Source organism: Carassius auratus, unplaced genomic scaffold (genome assembly GCF_003368295.1).
Source record: "Carassius auratus strain Wakin unplaced genomic scaffold, ASM336829v1 scaf_tig00004557, whole genome shotgun sequence".
Taxonomy (NCBI): Eukaryota; Metazoa; Chordata; class Actinopteri; order Cypriniformes; family Cyprinidae; genus Carassius; species Carassius auratus.
In genome coordinates this window covers 819,886-836,402 of record NW_020523604.1, presented here as the reverse complement: position 1 = coordinate 836,402, position 16,517 = coordinate 819,886, and the positions used below count along the sequence as shown (strand labels likewise).

Genomic DNA, 16,517 nt, shown 5'->3' with positions numbered 1-16,517 from the left:
ACAGTTCATTATTACTGGCTGTGGAAATCAGCGGGCGTGGCTCATTATACTACAAGGAAAACGCCGTAAATAACGCGCGCTTTTGTGCATTCAGAACGGCGTTTTTTACGGCGTCCTGTGGCAAGCCGACGGCGTTAAAAGCGGCGCTTTTTACAAACACTAAAACGCCGTTTTTTGCGGCGTTTTTTACGGTTTACGCGCGTTTTTTACGGCGTCTGCTATAAGGACGGCGTATTTGACGGCGCTAATACCGTTTTAAACGCCGTAAAAAACGGCGTTTTGTATGCAAACGCGTTTAATCTAGGCGTAATTCTGACCCTTTTGGCTTGCCATACACACAGGAGGTAAACGCGATCACGTGACCGCGCAGTGCCGTTGGTGAGTTCTTCTTACAGCATGGCGGAAGGAGTAGTTGTCCGGATGGATTGTTACTCCCCTTTAAATTCATGTTTTCTGTCTTGACGGGAGGATTTTTGGCTATCGAAACGCATTTCATCACACTTAAAACAACTTCAGCGTATTCTCACGACAATGGCAGACCGCGGTGTGGATTTGGCAGCTCTACCGAAAGAGCTTAGGGAGCAGTTGGCGGAGTTGGAGCTCGAGCTGTCTGAAGGTAAGAGAGGGAGTTATCGCCTCAACCTTAATAATGTCAATAATATTAACCTAATATTTGAATACTACAGTCGTATATCGCTATAATAGACACTTATAAGCTCAAACGTACGGCTGTCTACTGTTTGAATGTCCTCTGTTTCAATTCAGAGAATTTCATTTCAAACGGGCTGTCTCAAAAACTAGTGCGCTGCCTTCCTAGAGAGGATGTCTGGATGCCCAAAATGTAGATTCCAACGTTCCGAACGCGCCTTTGATGCCCAGACATGCTGTCTAGGTAGACAGCTCACTAGGTTTCGAAACACAGCCGTAGTGTGTCGGCAGGAATTATGATTTTCCTTTCACAATTGTGCTTTTAAACTCGTGTAAATTAAAAGAATCGAACGTGAATGAAGTAGAATAAAAATACGACTGCATCCGGTAGTTAATTTCACCTCAAGAGACTGAGACTATTGTTTCTTTAGTGATCTAGACCTCAAAGAAAAGAGAGCCCTTGACAGTTCTGCTAGACACAATACCGAGACACATCGAGCAAATATGGGTTTATGTATGTTACCATCTTTGTTGTTCTCGAGGCCCTTTGTTTTCAGATTTGAGACAATGTTTAAAGGGGCATCACTTTTGCTGTCATTACTGTGTCTGGGCTTTAATGCGAAACTCTATGGCAGCGCTGATCTGTTTTTTTCCCTGTAACGTTACTCCTTGTTTGCACACAGACATCTGTCAAACACACCTTTTCTATAGACATTTCCTCTCTCCCTTTAGTCATTATTATAAAATGATGATTATCCAAATTGATATTTCCATTGTTTGATTCTTGTAAACTATTTTCAGCCCTTACAGACTCTTGTCAGCTTAGGGGCACCATTATTAAATGTATTATTTATCAGTCACTACTTTAGTTAATTCAAGTAGTTATATATATAGTTTATAAATAGTTCTGTATTTCTGTCGCAGGCCTCCTACAGTAAGTACCTTTCACCCAGACTTCTGGTTGACACTTGACCGTACAGTTCTACAGTGCATTTGATGGAAGCCATAATTCATTTCTTGTATATTGTAAAGAATGTATACACAACCATTCAAAGTTCTAGGTTCTTCAAGATCTTTGTAATAATCTTCTCTGAAATAAATTTCTTAGGTTCACAAAGGCTGCATTTGACACACAGTAAAAACAGAAATATTTTGATATTGATATTTTTGAGTTTCTAAAATGTATATCTTGATACATTTTAATCAGATGCACCAATTGCAATTTTCTTGGCCGATTCCGATTTCCGATTCTTTGTAAGTGTGATCCGATTTTTTTTTTATTCCGATTTTATTTCTAAGAACTGTAATTGACAGCATATACAACCAAAAATGTACTTTTCTTCAAAGCAACATTTTATTTTCATAATAAAAGAAATTATTAAACATAACAATTTCCCAACTTACAGGATTTTCTCTCATTTAAACGACTCTCAAAAAATAAAAGTGATTTGTGACTGGAAAGAAGTAGAGATAACAATTAACTGAAAATGAGTTATAAAACAAAACAACTTAATTGATAAATGTACCTTTTTCTCTTTTTTACTTTTCTTACAAAAGTCAAAAGATCCTATGAATGAACCAAACTGAAGTGTACAATACTCTTCCAAATAATAATAGTGCAGTAAGTGGGTAATAAATGTTGCCAGAATATCTATAGGCAAAATATCTACTTGAGCATTGTTGGCAAGTGGTTCCTATGTGGTTTATTTTAGCCTTACAAGTTTCACAGATAGCAAACTTAGTGTCTTCTTCACTCACAGTAAAAAAAACTTCCATGCCAACGACATGTTTGCATTACATTTTAACGAAAATGTTATGATTTGATTAGATTCTCTTTCACAAGCTTTCGACCGATTCATTTCAATATCAGTTATTTTGGATATACAGTATATCAGGTACAGTAATTGCCAAATGTCTCAATTAATGCTGTAAAATATGCATGAGTCATTTGGTACTACATTATTATAATATTGAAGGTTAAAATTGACTGATTTATAAGCTATAGCATACAACTGTTAAAATTACACCATTAAGTTTTTAAAATAATGTCACAATTGCATAATAATATTTCTACTTCAGTTCGTATTTTTTAAATATAAAAATGTACATGTTGGCTGTCATAAAAAATAAACAAACATAAGAACAGTAAAAATTATAATGAATATGTTATATGGTGCATATATTTAGCAAAATACCCCTCTCTACAGTTTATTTTTTTTATCTGACTAAAGAGTTTATGGTCACAGAATATTTTGTTATTGAGGTAAATATGACGTTACGTGACATTGTTTACAAGCTGTTATATTGATGTCTTTGCGCGGCTGAAGAACTGATTGAGTGATTACACTGTCACTCCAGATTAAACGCCACCAAAATGGCGTTTATTGTTTAAATACAGCAATACAATGAATGGACATAAATTGAAACCTGAGACTTTGTTTCATATTAAAAGCTCCAAGGCACAATGCTTATTGTGATTTATTGGATGGGATGTGCCATTCATTGTTCTGTCCATTAACTAAAAACAGGCTAGACTAATAAAATCCTGGGATTTAAGAACTGATATCATTCCATAAGAAAAGAATCAATTAATATCGAGATGCTCACTCTCACAGCCACATGTAGACGGATTGGTTCAAAATCGGAAAAGACGAAAGACTGATCGTCCGATTCCGATCACTGGCTGATCGATTGGTGCATCTGTAATTTTTAAATGTAATTTATTCCTACCATGGCATAGCTGCTTTTTCAGCAGCCATTACTCCAGGCTTTAGTGTCACATGATCCTACAGAAATCATTCTAATATGCTGGTTTGGTGCTCATAAAACTTTTATGAATGTTGCAACCAGTTGTTCTGCTTAATAATTTTGTGGAAACCATGGTACATTTTTGAATCATGAATGCAAAGTTCAGAGGAACAGCATTACAAACACTTTAATGTCTCTCTTGATTTGTTTAATGCATCCTTGCGGAATAAAATAATTACTACCGGTACTTAAAAAAATCTTACTTACTCTTATTATTGGAATGATATTGTATTGAATTTTTGTTAATATTTAAGACCATGCATAGAATCATACAGAGTCCTTCAGTATCATAAAGAACCTTTTTGCATTGATAAATGTTTAATGGTTTGACCAATATGATATTATGTTAGTGTTCTTCTGTGATACATCAGCCATCCTGTCTATTCACGGGGTTTAGAAGTTCATTCAATGTTCATGACATCACAGCGATGGTGTTTCATGCACCGTCATGCATCTTCTCGCCGTCGTATCATCTGTCTGTGAAAGGCAGGGCTGCTGTACTCATTCACTCTGTCAGAGAGCACTACGTGGGGGAGATGTGTCAGTTTTCAGCTAAGTAATAGTGTTACACAACTGGAAACATTTAGTGTGTGGGCCACACTCTCAAACAGCTTGTTGACGTGTGCAGCTTCAGGCTGCTTATCAAGAAAACTAGCCTTAGAAACTGTAACTGGAGAAACACAACATTTTATTACTGTATGATGATATACTATAAATTATGACCATATAATTACTGATGACCGTTGAGTCAGATATTTTTTGTCACTCAGCCACAGTAAAAAAAAAAAGATTGCTAAATGCAAAAGTAATGGAATAATTTACCCCAATGTTGGAGCGAGAGAGTCCATACGACTTTGCAATGACATGGGGTGAGTAAATCATGACAGAATGTTCATTTTTGAGTGAACTGTGTTTTAAACCAATGTTTTGCATGTGAACTAGAGGTCTGTGACTTTTGAGAGTGTGTGAAAACAACATGAAAGCTCTTGCAACTGTGTGTTTAGTGGAGGGCATTTAGTGCCCTTGGGGCAGGTGAGTGATCTGGAGTGTTTGGTCAATTGGAGGGCGGTTGCAGACCCCCTTACCCCCTCCTACAGGAGCAGCTGCCAGTCTCGCTATCGCCTCCCTGGATGGTCACCTCCCCACTAGCCTGTCACACTCCTGTCCCTGCTTCTCTTCTGCTTCCACCATCTTTCTTTCTCTCTCTAACACTTGGGCTAAGTTGTTCCAGCAGATATGACTCAAACCAATCACTGCTCACTGACCTATCCAAAGACACCGAAATTCTGCACAAGCACATTAATCATCTTAATCATCTTAATCAGACAAACAGATAAGATATTTGGATATTTTGCTCAATATTCAGTAATCATGTTTATTAAGCACTATAAGGAAGGACTGATATGCCAGAATTCATGAAGAATGTTTTTCAGGAGAACAATTCAACCCTCTATGGACACCTTGGCAATTGAATCGCCATTGGCTAGTACATTAGTATTTGCCAGACCAATATACTATTTTATATATATATATATATATATATATATATATATATATATATATATATATATATATATATATATATATATATAATATATGTATGTGTATGTATGTATATGTATGCATGTATGTATGTGTATTCCTACTGTATAATACTGTATATGTTTGCAAAATGGCACAGCTTTTTAAATATCTGAAAGAACGCTCTTAACATCAGTCAGTCAAGCATTATAATATGATATTATTATGATAATAAAATATTATTTAATGATAGAACTTTAGCACTTAGAATAAAAATGTGTTAACCATGTATGAATGCATATACAATTTAATTTAGGACTGATGGTGGTGCTTTTTTGGTCATTCAGCATTTCTGTAAAATAAAAAATGGGGAAAAACTAACAATTATACTGATAAGATGATGGTAATAATAATAATATACATTCTACTAATAAGAACAGTATTAAATGCACTAAGGATTATTGAGCTGCTGGATTCATGAATATTAATCAGGTTGTGTGTGTTCACTCGAAGTGATTCGCTGAAATCAAACCAGGGATGATAATAGATGAGTGCCAGTTAGGTGAGATTGCCGTTTGTGCATTAGTTCTGCTCACTACTGGAAAACCTAAAGTTCTTAAAAACTGAACAAATCCAAAGGAACTATTTTGACTGTAAAAAAACAAAGAATATTGTTTACATGTAGCACGTCAATTCTGCATGTAAGAATCCCTCACTCTCACCAAAGCATCTCTTTAAAAATGCAAATACTTTAATAACAGTATTTCATGTTGTTAAAGGGATTGTTCAACCAAAAATGAAAATTATGTCAAAATTAATTATATACAAAAATGTCATTAATTACTCACCCTCATGTCTTTCCTAACCCGTAAGACCTTCGTTCTTCTGCGGAACGTAAATTAGGATATTTTTGATAAAATCCGAGAGCTTCTTGACCCTGCATAGACAGCAACGCAGCTCAAGGCCCAGAAACGTAGTAAAGACATCAATAAAATAGTCCATATGATATCAGTGGTTCAACCCTAATTTTATTAAGCGTCGTGGTAATGTCGTGACTCGTGAACATGCTTCAAAGACTGACATGGAACAGAAGAAATTGTTTAATAAAGTTATTTTATTTAAAAATAATTTTGCACAAGAAGTATTCTCGTACCTTCCTAAAAGGTATTTTTCTATTTCATTAAAAAGAAAATGCATTAAATCCCCATATACAATGTAAAGACTTGAAAATTCTGAATGTTGTTTTTTATTCTAGTTTTGCTTTCCTGTAAAATAATGCTTTGGCTGCATCTAAAGCAAAGCTTGACCACAAGTCTGCACTAAGTCTGCCTACTAAGCATCTTATTACAAACATTTGTACACTAATAAGTAGCTATAAATGTTTAAATCTATTAATTCAAGAAATTTGTCTGGAAAACTTCTGGATATGGACTGGTCTGAAACTGTACGAACACTGGTTTCTGAATAGCTGTGTAAAAGGTGTTTGTGCTGTAGCCATCTCTTGCGTCTGTCCTATAATTCTGGATCTGTGCATAGTTTCCACAAGGGCACACATTGAGGGTAGAACTATTTCTCATTACCATGCTCCGCTGGGGCTTTTTACAGTGAAAAGACTCTGTCCAAATGATCTCCTACATAATGACCTAATTCTGCAGGGTTGTAGTGATAATAGTAACAATAAGCACCATTGAGCTGATCTGGACTATGGTGGTTTTGATCTCAACTGGCATTTGAAGCTTTCAACTGAAACCTTTGTGTCACAAATGACCAGCTTTGAGAGAGGAGACATGGACTCAGTCTGCAAGTGTGTGTGTGTGTGTGTGTGTGTGTGTGTGTCTGTGTCTGCGTGCATGCTCATCCACCATCGCCTCCTTACCAAATGAGGCATCCCATCAACAATTGTGATAAATCTAGACTCTTATAAACAAAAATAACACCTTAATAATCTCTATTTATTCAAGTGAGCTCCTAATTATAATTCTTCTGTCTAGTAGTGCTTGTACACCATGTAATAAAACCTTTTTGCAGGAAGTGGAGTGCAACCTGAATCTGCTTTTGAATGTCTGCCACTCTTTGTCTAACCGGCTTAATGTGCAATTGAACTCAAACAATAAAAAATAATGCAATATTGCAAGCTCCTGGTGACATCTGGTCAGAAGATACTTAGCTCTCTAATCTCTTCTAAATAGTTTATTGTTCTTCTTAAGAACAAAGGAAAATTAGTCTGATATGGTACCCTGCATCTTCTGAACATCATGGATGGCCCCTATGGTGTGCCATCTTACTTAAATCACTCCTGTCACTTTGACAGTGAATTATTTTAAAATCCTGGATTGTTAGTGGCCTCTGTGGACTGCTGTGATGTGAAGCTAATGTGTGTAGTCTGTTAGTATTGATTGCTGTTATGAAGAGGGTTGAGTTCAGGCTGACTTCAGTATTGAGACTTTACTGTTGCCATACTGATGGAAGAATGTTATTGCCAGTTGCTTCCGATCTATGACACAGAGTGACCGAACATGGACTGAACTTTGTTTGTCTCATTTGCTCTTGAGTCATTCTCTCTGTTTCTCTCTCTCGGTTCAACTGTCCTCTGAGCTCTAACCATCAAGGGAAGCCACAGATATCTATTTTTGCCATAAAGTTGTTCCCCTTTTTCATCTGTTGTTTTGTGTAATCCATCAAATTGCTCAGAGTTTGACTGAGGATTTTTTTCCATTGGAAAGTCACAAAAAGGTCAACACATGTTTGGGTAAAAATAAAGCCTTTGTAGGAATTTTTTTTTTTTTTGCTTTTTAAAACTTTAAGACATGGTTTTCTGTAATGCTGCTTTAAAACAACATGGATTGAGAAGTGCTTTACAAATCAAAATGACTTGACTATAGGCAGTTTTTGTGTTGCGGAGATTATGTGCGTGCAGATGTACTCTGACCATAAGTACACCATCACAGTTCCTCTTTTCTGTAAATGTCCCTTTGTTACACATTTTATGGAGGAACGTTTGTCACATAATTGTTAGATAAACAAAGTTTATTTAGACTTAACAAACTTAAAATTACATGAGTTTCATTTCATTTATAAATATCAAACCAAGTGACATTTGTTTGATAGAAACTATAAAACAATAATACAGATGTTTAAATCAAGACAAAGAGTTTGGATACATTTGTTAAAGGGGGTCATTTGATGCCGCTAAAACGAACATTATTTTGTGTATTTGGTGTAATGCAATGTGTGTAGTTTAAGGTTAAAAAAACATTTATTTTCCATATAATGCTTATTATTGTTTCTCCCCTATGCCCCGCCTTCTGAAACGCATACATTCTTACAAAGCGCATCATTCTGGAAAATCGAGATGTGCCCTGATTGGCTAGCTATCCAGTGCTTTGTGATTGCCGAATGCCTCAAGCGTGTGACGTAAATGTTGTGCCCCAAATCATTTGGGGTATTGGTTTATTTCACTTCAGAGAGAGTGTCAAGCAGGTTTATAAACCGTATAACTTAAGTAATTTGTGGATTAGTGCGTACTGGAGACACAAACCATTTTAAACAATTCAGATCTATTTGGTTGAACTGGTCTAGTGATGGTCTAGTGATCACGGTCAAGACATCACTAGATGAGATAAAACCAATAAAAGCCATTACACACGAGGCATTTGTTGCATTAAGTGGGGACATAATTACTGCTTATTATGACTTATACTGTCTTTTTACATGTCGCGCTGCATAAATATAAAACCATATCTCCATTTGTGATCTGAGAAACAAGGAACAAATCTACTCTACACTGCTCAAAACTCTTGTTTGAATCATTATTGGCAAATTATTTAAATGTTAAAAACTTAAAGGCTGTGTCAGAAGTCTAGACTGTCCTTGCAACTTTTGAACCGTCCAACTTTATATAACAGCCGTTGTGCCATAGATGCATTGCTAATCACTGATTTCTAGTTGTGTCCTCTTTTCGAAGGCCAAACAAAGTAGTTTAGCTTTCACAACGAAACACACCGCGACTCCATAACATGGCGCCAGTGACAACAGCGAGAATAAAAGTTACTCCTTTTTTCTTTGCGTAAACATTTGGGTGCCGTTATGCAAATCTTCCCACATAGTGAGGTAGACATGTGAGGGCGTGTTAGAATGACCCATTTTAGCGGGGTGTGGACGAGTCTTAAACTTTTATAAAGAATATCTCTTTGCATTTGAGACTTTAGTCTTTGCAACTTTATAAATCTTCTTTATGCACTAAGAGCTTGTAACACTCCAAAGAGAAAGGAAAAATTGAAATTGCTTCGTCATATGACCCCTTTAACAGATGTCATTTGGTTTGGATGTTCATATCTAATGCAAACATCGAGACATTTTTAAGGGTGGCTTAAGTGTCTAAAAGTGTTCAAGCTCCTTTTTGGGTCACCACATGTGACCAAGGTTTGCATGTCAAGATTTACATTGTCAAACTTAACCTCCAATCTGTCCTCAGGAGGGACCTCATGGGAATCAAGCACAAAATGCTTTCTTTGTGGGAGCATCGTATTTATACAGAGTGCTAAGCTTAGACAGATGGGACATGATCAGATGTCCAGGCTTCACACAGATTCCCTTTCCCTCAAACAAAAGCCCAGAGCCTCTTCTCCTGGTACAGGGCCCACTGGGTCTGCTCCCTCAGCGTGGGTTGTATAAGAAACCGGTCCAGGCTGCCCTTTGGCTGTGAATAGTTAATGCTGCATCACTGTGGTCTTAAATGGGGCTGAGCCTGAATTATTAACATGCCTTCATTAAATACCACGAGGCTTTGCTTTAACCTCCCTTTACAGGCACTATGTGAACCAGGGTGTGTACGGGGGAAGTGCCGTCATGCTGCTCCATGAGTGAAAGTTAGTGTTTTGGTATAATGGAGGATGCACTGCCAAGAGAACACTCATAACTTACAACACAATGTACCATCCAAAAACATGATGAGGTCTTCTCATAAAGGCCATATCAAAACATTTCCTTACGTGTAAGATGTCCTAGAGCTGTGGCTGTTCAAATGTTTGGCCTCAAGTTATTATTATTATTATTTTTTAATGTTCAACAAGGATGCATAAAAGGAACAGTAAAAAAAAGAAAAAAACAAAACAGAAAATGGTTATTTACTTCTCTTCAAGTCATCCCATACAACCTTTTTTTCTTTCAAACAAATGTAATCAGAGTTTTATTAATAAATTTTCTGGCTCTTCAAAAGTTTAGAATTGCAGTGAATGGTGGTTTAGATTTTGAACCCAGAAAAAGTGCGTCCATCCATCATAAAAATGACTCTGAATGGCTCTGGGGGTTAATAAAGGCCTTCTGAAGTGAATCGATGTGTTTGTGTGAGAGTAATATCCATATTTAAAATTTCATAAAGCGTAATCTCTATCTTTCACTAGCTCTCGTACACATATTCACTAGAGAGTGGCGTTCCAGCGGAGGACAGAGAATGTAGGAAACAGGGTAGGTTCGAAAAAAGTTTTCAACAAACGTAGCCTAGGTTAGCATTAGAAACTTCCTTTATAAACTTACTGACCACAAACTTTTGAACAGAATTCCACAGAGTTTACTCCAAACATCAGTGTTAAAATATCTGTCTGGGCCTGCATATTCTCACACACACTTACACATTATCTCCTATTCAGTTTCCATCATGGCTCGCCCTGATGAGCAACACCGTGAACGACGCCGGTGCACAGAGCTTAACCAATCAAAACAAAGCTCATTTACATATGAGTCATAACAACAGCCTTTTTTCTTAGATTCATCGATAAGATGGAAAATGGTCATGTAAAAGTAAATTACAACTGCACGGTGAAAGAAACCTTGATTAAGGATATAATTGAACTACTTTGGAAAAGTAAAATGAAAAAAAAAATTGCTTGTTTTGGAGTTGCAGTAATGTGTAAGACCCAAGTCTATATTTAGCGAGTCAGTCGCTGATGCTGCCCAAAAAGTACATTTTAGGTTAGTTACATCCTGACAAAGTTGTTTACAGAACATCTTGCAGTTGTTAGGGAAAAATCTGAACATTTACAGACCAATAGAATTCAAGAGCTTTCTCCAGTCTTCAATGTGCTGCTGTTTGCAAACCTCATCCTTGTTTACAGCTTTTATTCAAAGCACCCGGGACACTCCTGTTTTTGTATCCCTCCATCCTGTGCTTCCCTCCAGGGAAAAGCGTTTCACACACGTTCAGACTGTGAAAACCAGTTTTCCCTGCATTTGTCCTGTTGTGTTAGCTCGATTTGCACACATACCTTGTGGGATTTTGCTCTGCACTTTTCTCAGAGTAAAAGCACCTAGAATGAGATCTTACATTTCAGGAAAAGGGTATTGTACCCCACAGTTCAGACAAGCACCGGATTAACCTGAGTTTTGAGTTCTTGATGCTTGACATATGAGCTGCACTGCACACTATTGTCCTGTAGGCCCAAAGTTAGTGTGAATTGACTGGCAAGTGCTGACAGATCCCTCCTGAACTCCCATGTCACCTTCACTGACATCAGGTTTCAGTCAGTGCTTCTTTACAACAGTTTGTTTGACTTCAGATCTGTTGTGATATAGGTGAACGGGAGGTTCTGGGTCGAAACTTTGCATGTTGTTTCTCTCAGATGCGTGTATGACTTTCACGAGTCAATTTTGGGAGTTCTTGCATATGTTGTAAAATAAAACACAGCATGGTTGCTTTATTTGTTGACCAAATGTGCCGCCAAGATTCCAGATCTGTTTTCCTTCTATTTTAATCAAAAATTAAATCTGTTTGCTTTTTTTTAAGCAAAACTAATTAACATTTATTTTAAACAAAAACATTTGAAGCCAACTTTTCATTGAGACTTTAGGTTGATGCCATTTCTGAGAATCGGCCCAGTGGGTTTGGTAATATGATGGCGTTAAGCTCAAAATGACTAATTATTGGCCATTAATCAGTCATTCTATCACTACTTTTATTGTTCTGCTAGCAAATGACCCAGTCGGGAGTGAGTCACAACACTCGCGTTCTCTCTAATTGTTGTGTTTCTTGTCAAGTCTGCTGTGGCCTATGTTGTTGTGAACTGCATTTAACCCATGAGTAATGAAAAACTGATTTAAGGAACAGTCTACACAGATAGAGTAACACCTCTTGTGTTTTAACAAAAGTTCAGCTCTAATCCTCTCTCCAATATCTTCTTCCCTCCCTTGTTTCCTTGCTCTGTCTGTTCTCAGTGTGTCATTGTGCTGGCGTCGGGCCTGCTGAATCAGATTATGAACACTCGATTGTTGGTGGAGGGTGTCGACACTGTTAAGCATTTTAACAGGAGCACTCCATGGTCTAATTTTAAATCCAAGTGTGACATCATGAGGCACAGAAGGGCTTGCAAGATTTTGTCACTTCTCAAGAATTGAAGTCTATATACATTCAGATCTCTAGTACGTAATCAGATCTAAGCAATTTCCTGGTTTATAAACCTGTGTTTTTTGTTGTTTTTTTCCTCATTTAATATGCTACTGCACTTACTGGAATTTTCTACTGGAAATACACTTCAAGTATCACATTACAGTAGTAAAATGGGTTGTGAATCTGACTCGACGTGACATTTTTGCTTTGGGGCAGTTAGGACAAATTTAAATGGATACCACATATATGTTTATATATGTACTGTATAGGTGTCCACTACTAACTCTGACTCAAAGGCAATCTCTTTAGTGAAGTTTATTTAGACTACAAAAGAACAAAAGCTGGAGATATTTAGAGGTGTGGTTGCACAGATGCCTGGACTCTGTCAGCAGTTGAGATGTCTTGGCACTTTGCCACATCATAAAGCTGTCAAGCATCAAGGTTTTCTGTAGTGTGATCTAGGCTGCAATTTGTTGTGAACATCATTAAATCTGGTGACAGAAATCGATTCCTAAAAAAAAGGTGGGCTGACCTGCCAGTCACCTGTTTTTATTGCCTCTCCCTCATTTCCTGGAAGAAAATTATCATGTATCCCAGCCTGCCTTATGGCTCATCTAGTGGTTTGCTTGTCAAATGACTCATATGCTTGTCTATAGGTTCCACCTAAAAGTGAGTGAGGGTCAAGGGGGTGTGAGGTCACAAAGTGGCAAGGAGTGAATCAGGATCGCATGTGTTTCTTTCGCAATGAAACGCTCCCTTCCTCCTGCTCTTCTCCCGGCGAACACACCCTGTTGCTCAGGGACTTGTTCCATGTTTCCAAAGTGTTGGATGGAGACCAGGATGCGTCAGAGCTTGGCAGCTCAACCAATCCCAAGCCGCCTTATGATACACTCTGATATAATGATCAGCCAACTTTTGCATGTATCAGTGTGTATTTACAGCAGTCGGAGTAAACATATCCTGAAAACTGGGCTTTCCCCTCCTGGTCATGTTTAAATCCGCTATTTTCTTACAGGGCCGGCCTAGATGATGTCACAGTTTTCCATGTAAACAGTTTGGAGTGAGCAATGCTCACTCTCGTTTGAAGCTGAAAATTCAGTCTTATCCCACTACAGTAAGAGATACAGTAAGGAAAGGGAGTCGGGATTGTTTTGATAAATGTTCCAAATCTACATTTGGCTGTGAGATGTCATGTTGTAAGGGCAGATGTTTCTGTGCTTCCTCATGTTTATGTGGTTTTGAAGGCTGGATGGTTTCTTGAGAAGAGTGGCTTGAGAAATGAGAAATTTAAAATGGTATATCCGTGTTTGATAAAGTGAAATTATATATTTTATTTTTTTCCCTTCATAATATAAAGGCTAATATAAACCCCAAAATGAAAATTAGCCTATAAATTACTCCCCCTCAAGTCATGCTAGGTGTATAAGACTTTCTTCTTTCAGACAAATCCAGTCTGAGTTATATAAAAACTTGTCTTTGATCTTTCAAGCTGTTTAATGGCACTCAGCAGGAGTTGCAGTGCATCAGTCCATCAGTCCAAATAAGGGGAAATAAAAAGCGCCCATCTGTAATAAAAAGTATCTCTCAGAGCTCAAGGGGGTGAATAAAGTCCTCCTGTTAATGAATCGATGCATTTTTGTAAGAAAATAATCAATTGAATCTAGCTTGCACTCACTGTTTTACACAGAAGCAGCTCCGAGAGCATGATGTATGAGGTCGGCCTTGCACATCCACCACTCAGAAGTGACGAACACAGAAGCGCAGGGGAGAAATAAAAAAAAAAACCTTAAATGTTGGTTATTAAAAATATTGTTAAAAAAATGGATTTCTAATTTAGCAGTATGTTAGCTGATAATAAGAAAGTGAAAATAAGAAATTGTCTGAGCATAGAAGATGAACTTGTGCCATTGCCAGCTCCTGCTTTTCCTGTTTGTTTTGTGTGTGTTTGTGTGAGGTGGTTTATCCACATCACTGGTTGACTTTAACTGGCCTGTGTTGAATGTGTTGCCTCTGTAGTTCTGACCCGCTGGATGGTTTGTCTCTGAATCTGTATTCAGATATCAGTGGAGTTGCACAAAATCTTTGAGTCAGTGGTGTGCAGTTGATTCCACTGTCTGTCACGCCAGACACGTCTCGAAAACAAAGCCCTCCAGACATCCAGTTGCAACATGAAACGTCCTTTTTCCATTTAGAGAAGACTTAGATGTCATACATGCACAGACACACGTTAGTTGTAGTGCTTGACCCAACATACATTCTTATACACTGTGGGTGTTATACATGGATTAAAAAGTAACTTGTCTGTTCAAGTAAACTTTTTTTTAGTCATCAAAGTATTCATTTAGTGTGACTATCCTAGACACATAAAATTAAAATGAAACTTATTTTTTATATAATTTTACTTTTTACATTTAACCAAACGTTTCTGAAATAAATCAGTAATTTTTCTTTTTTCAAAATTATTTTCTGTATTTTTTGTAAATTGTAAAAAAAAAAAATTGATACACTCTAAGTCCTCAGACACTATATGTACATGTATTTGCTTTGCTTTGAGCGTCCTTTATTGATCCTTCTCACATGCCACAATTTGTCAACTATGTGGACCCTAAAGTGCTTTATAAAGTGTGAAGTACACAAAACAATAGGAAAACAAAGCCAAAACCTTGACATTTAATGCATTTTAGAAATCCTTACCAGGAATTGTACTGGAAAAAGAAAAACTTTATAATCTACTGAAAACCTCATAGAGGTAATTGAAACCTTAATATTACATTTAGAATCTGCCATTGACACTTTAAATGACTCCAATCGAGCCTGGATGAACCGGACACATCAGCTCTGTTTCCGCTTCAACATAGTGAGCTGCCTCACTGCCTATATTTTAGTGATGGGTCGCGATTTACGAATATTCGATTAGTTGATTTAATTATAGATTATTGAATATTTTGTGCGACTATCGTCTTAAAAAATATCCCCATGTTTTCTGTGCTGATGTGGTGGTGTCCATGTAACCATGTCCTGTTCATGTATCTGCGTTCATGTAAGCAGAGGGTGGCGCTGCCAATAACGCAGAAAAAAGTTCTGTATGGACCACAAACTGACCTGATTGGGTTAGAGCTGTGGTTGAATCCTTATTCAGAAAGGCTTGGGAAACAAATAAAGCATTTTACAGAGCCACTAAAGGGACATGGTTAGCTGCTTGCTATGTATGTACATACATAAATGTTATGTACATTACACAGTCCTTCCAGGATTTTGCGATCGCTGAATTGATCACAAAATCAAGCAAACTCTGCAATTTTTGCCAGATTTTGAAAATTTTTGTAATTGCGCAAATTTCCTACAGAGAGACACATCCCGTGACATCATCGCAATGTGCATTCAACCAAAGAAAGGTTGTTCCTCTGTTCCAAAAATGGAATGAACAGCCTTGCGCTCTCATCATAACCGATTTACAAGAGCTACATTGAAGAAACAAACCGAAAGTGGAACGAATCTGCACTATAAGTTTGTGCTACACAGCGCAGACTGTTTATCTGCTCGAGCCGCAGCAGCTGGCTGATCTCGATCACGCAACAATGTTATACACAGCGCTGTGAGATACGCTGAAGAAAGCAGTCGAATTTGCCTTAGAATAAACATCTCTGTGAAATCTTGTGAGAAGCAATCAATTTTGTCACAGAATTCTGATGTGGACACTAGGAAAAACATTGTTCAGTAAACACAAATCTCCACCACCTTTCACCATGGATTTAACTTAGTAAAACTACAGGAACAACTTGTGACAGAAATGGTAAATGTTTTCAAAAAAAAAAAAATATATATATATTTATATTTAGACATTATGAATGACTAATAAAAGTACTTGTTATCAGATCCAGTAATATATTTATTACTAAAGATCTGGGAATCATATGCTGTGTACTCTTATAAACGTTTCGGAAACAGTTTTAAATGCAAATGTCTATTGGACATCTGACAGGAAACGTCTCAGAGACGTACTGCAGATCAGCAAGCACTCTTAAAAATACATCTTGCAGACATCAGATAAACATCTCTGAGATGTACATGTGTGATTAGGGTGATTGCTTTACTGTAAGGTGCTGGTGCCACCTTCTGTAGAACGTAATGGCACTAGTGCTGGTGTCCTCAAACGTTA

General features: G+C 37.3%; 1 protein-coding gene across 2 annotated transcripts in view; it reads left to right on the top strand.

Moving 5' to 3' along the window:
• Nucleotides 1–366: 366 nt before the first annotated feature.
• The window catches only part of dip2ba (disco-interacting protein 2 homolog Ba), a 44,814-nt gene continuing 28,663 nt past the window's right edge, over nt 367–16,517 (top strand). For both annotated transcript variants that reach the window (XM_026243912.1, XM_026243910.1), the window contains exon 1: nt 367–616. In XM_026243912.1, coding sequence (XP_026099697.1) covers nt 532–616 — 85 coding nt within the window. In that variant the 5' untranslated portion in view covers nt 367–531. The remainder of the gene's footprint in view (nt 617–16,517) is intronic.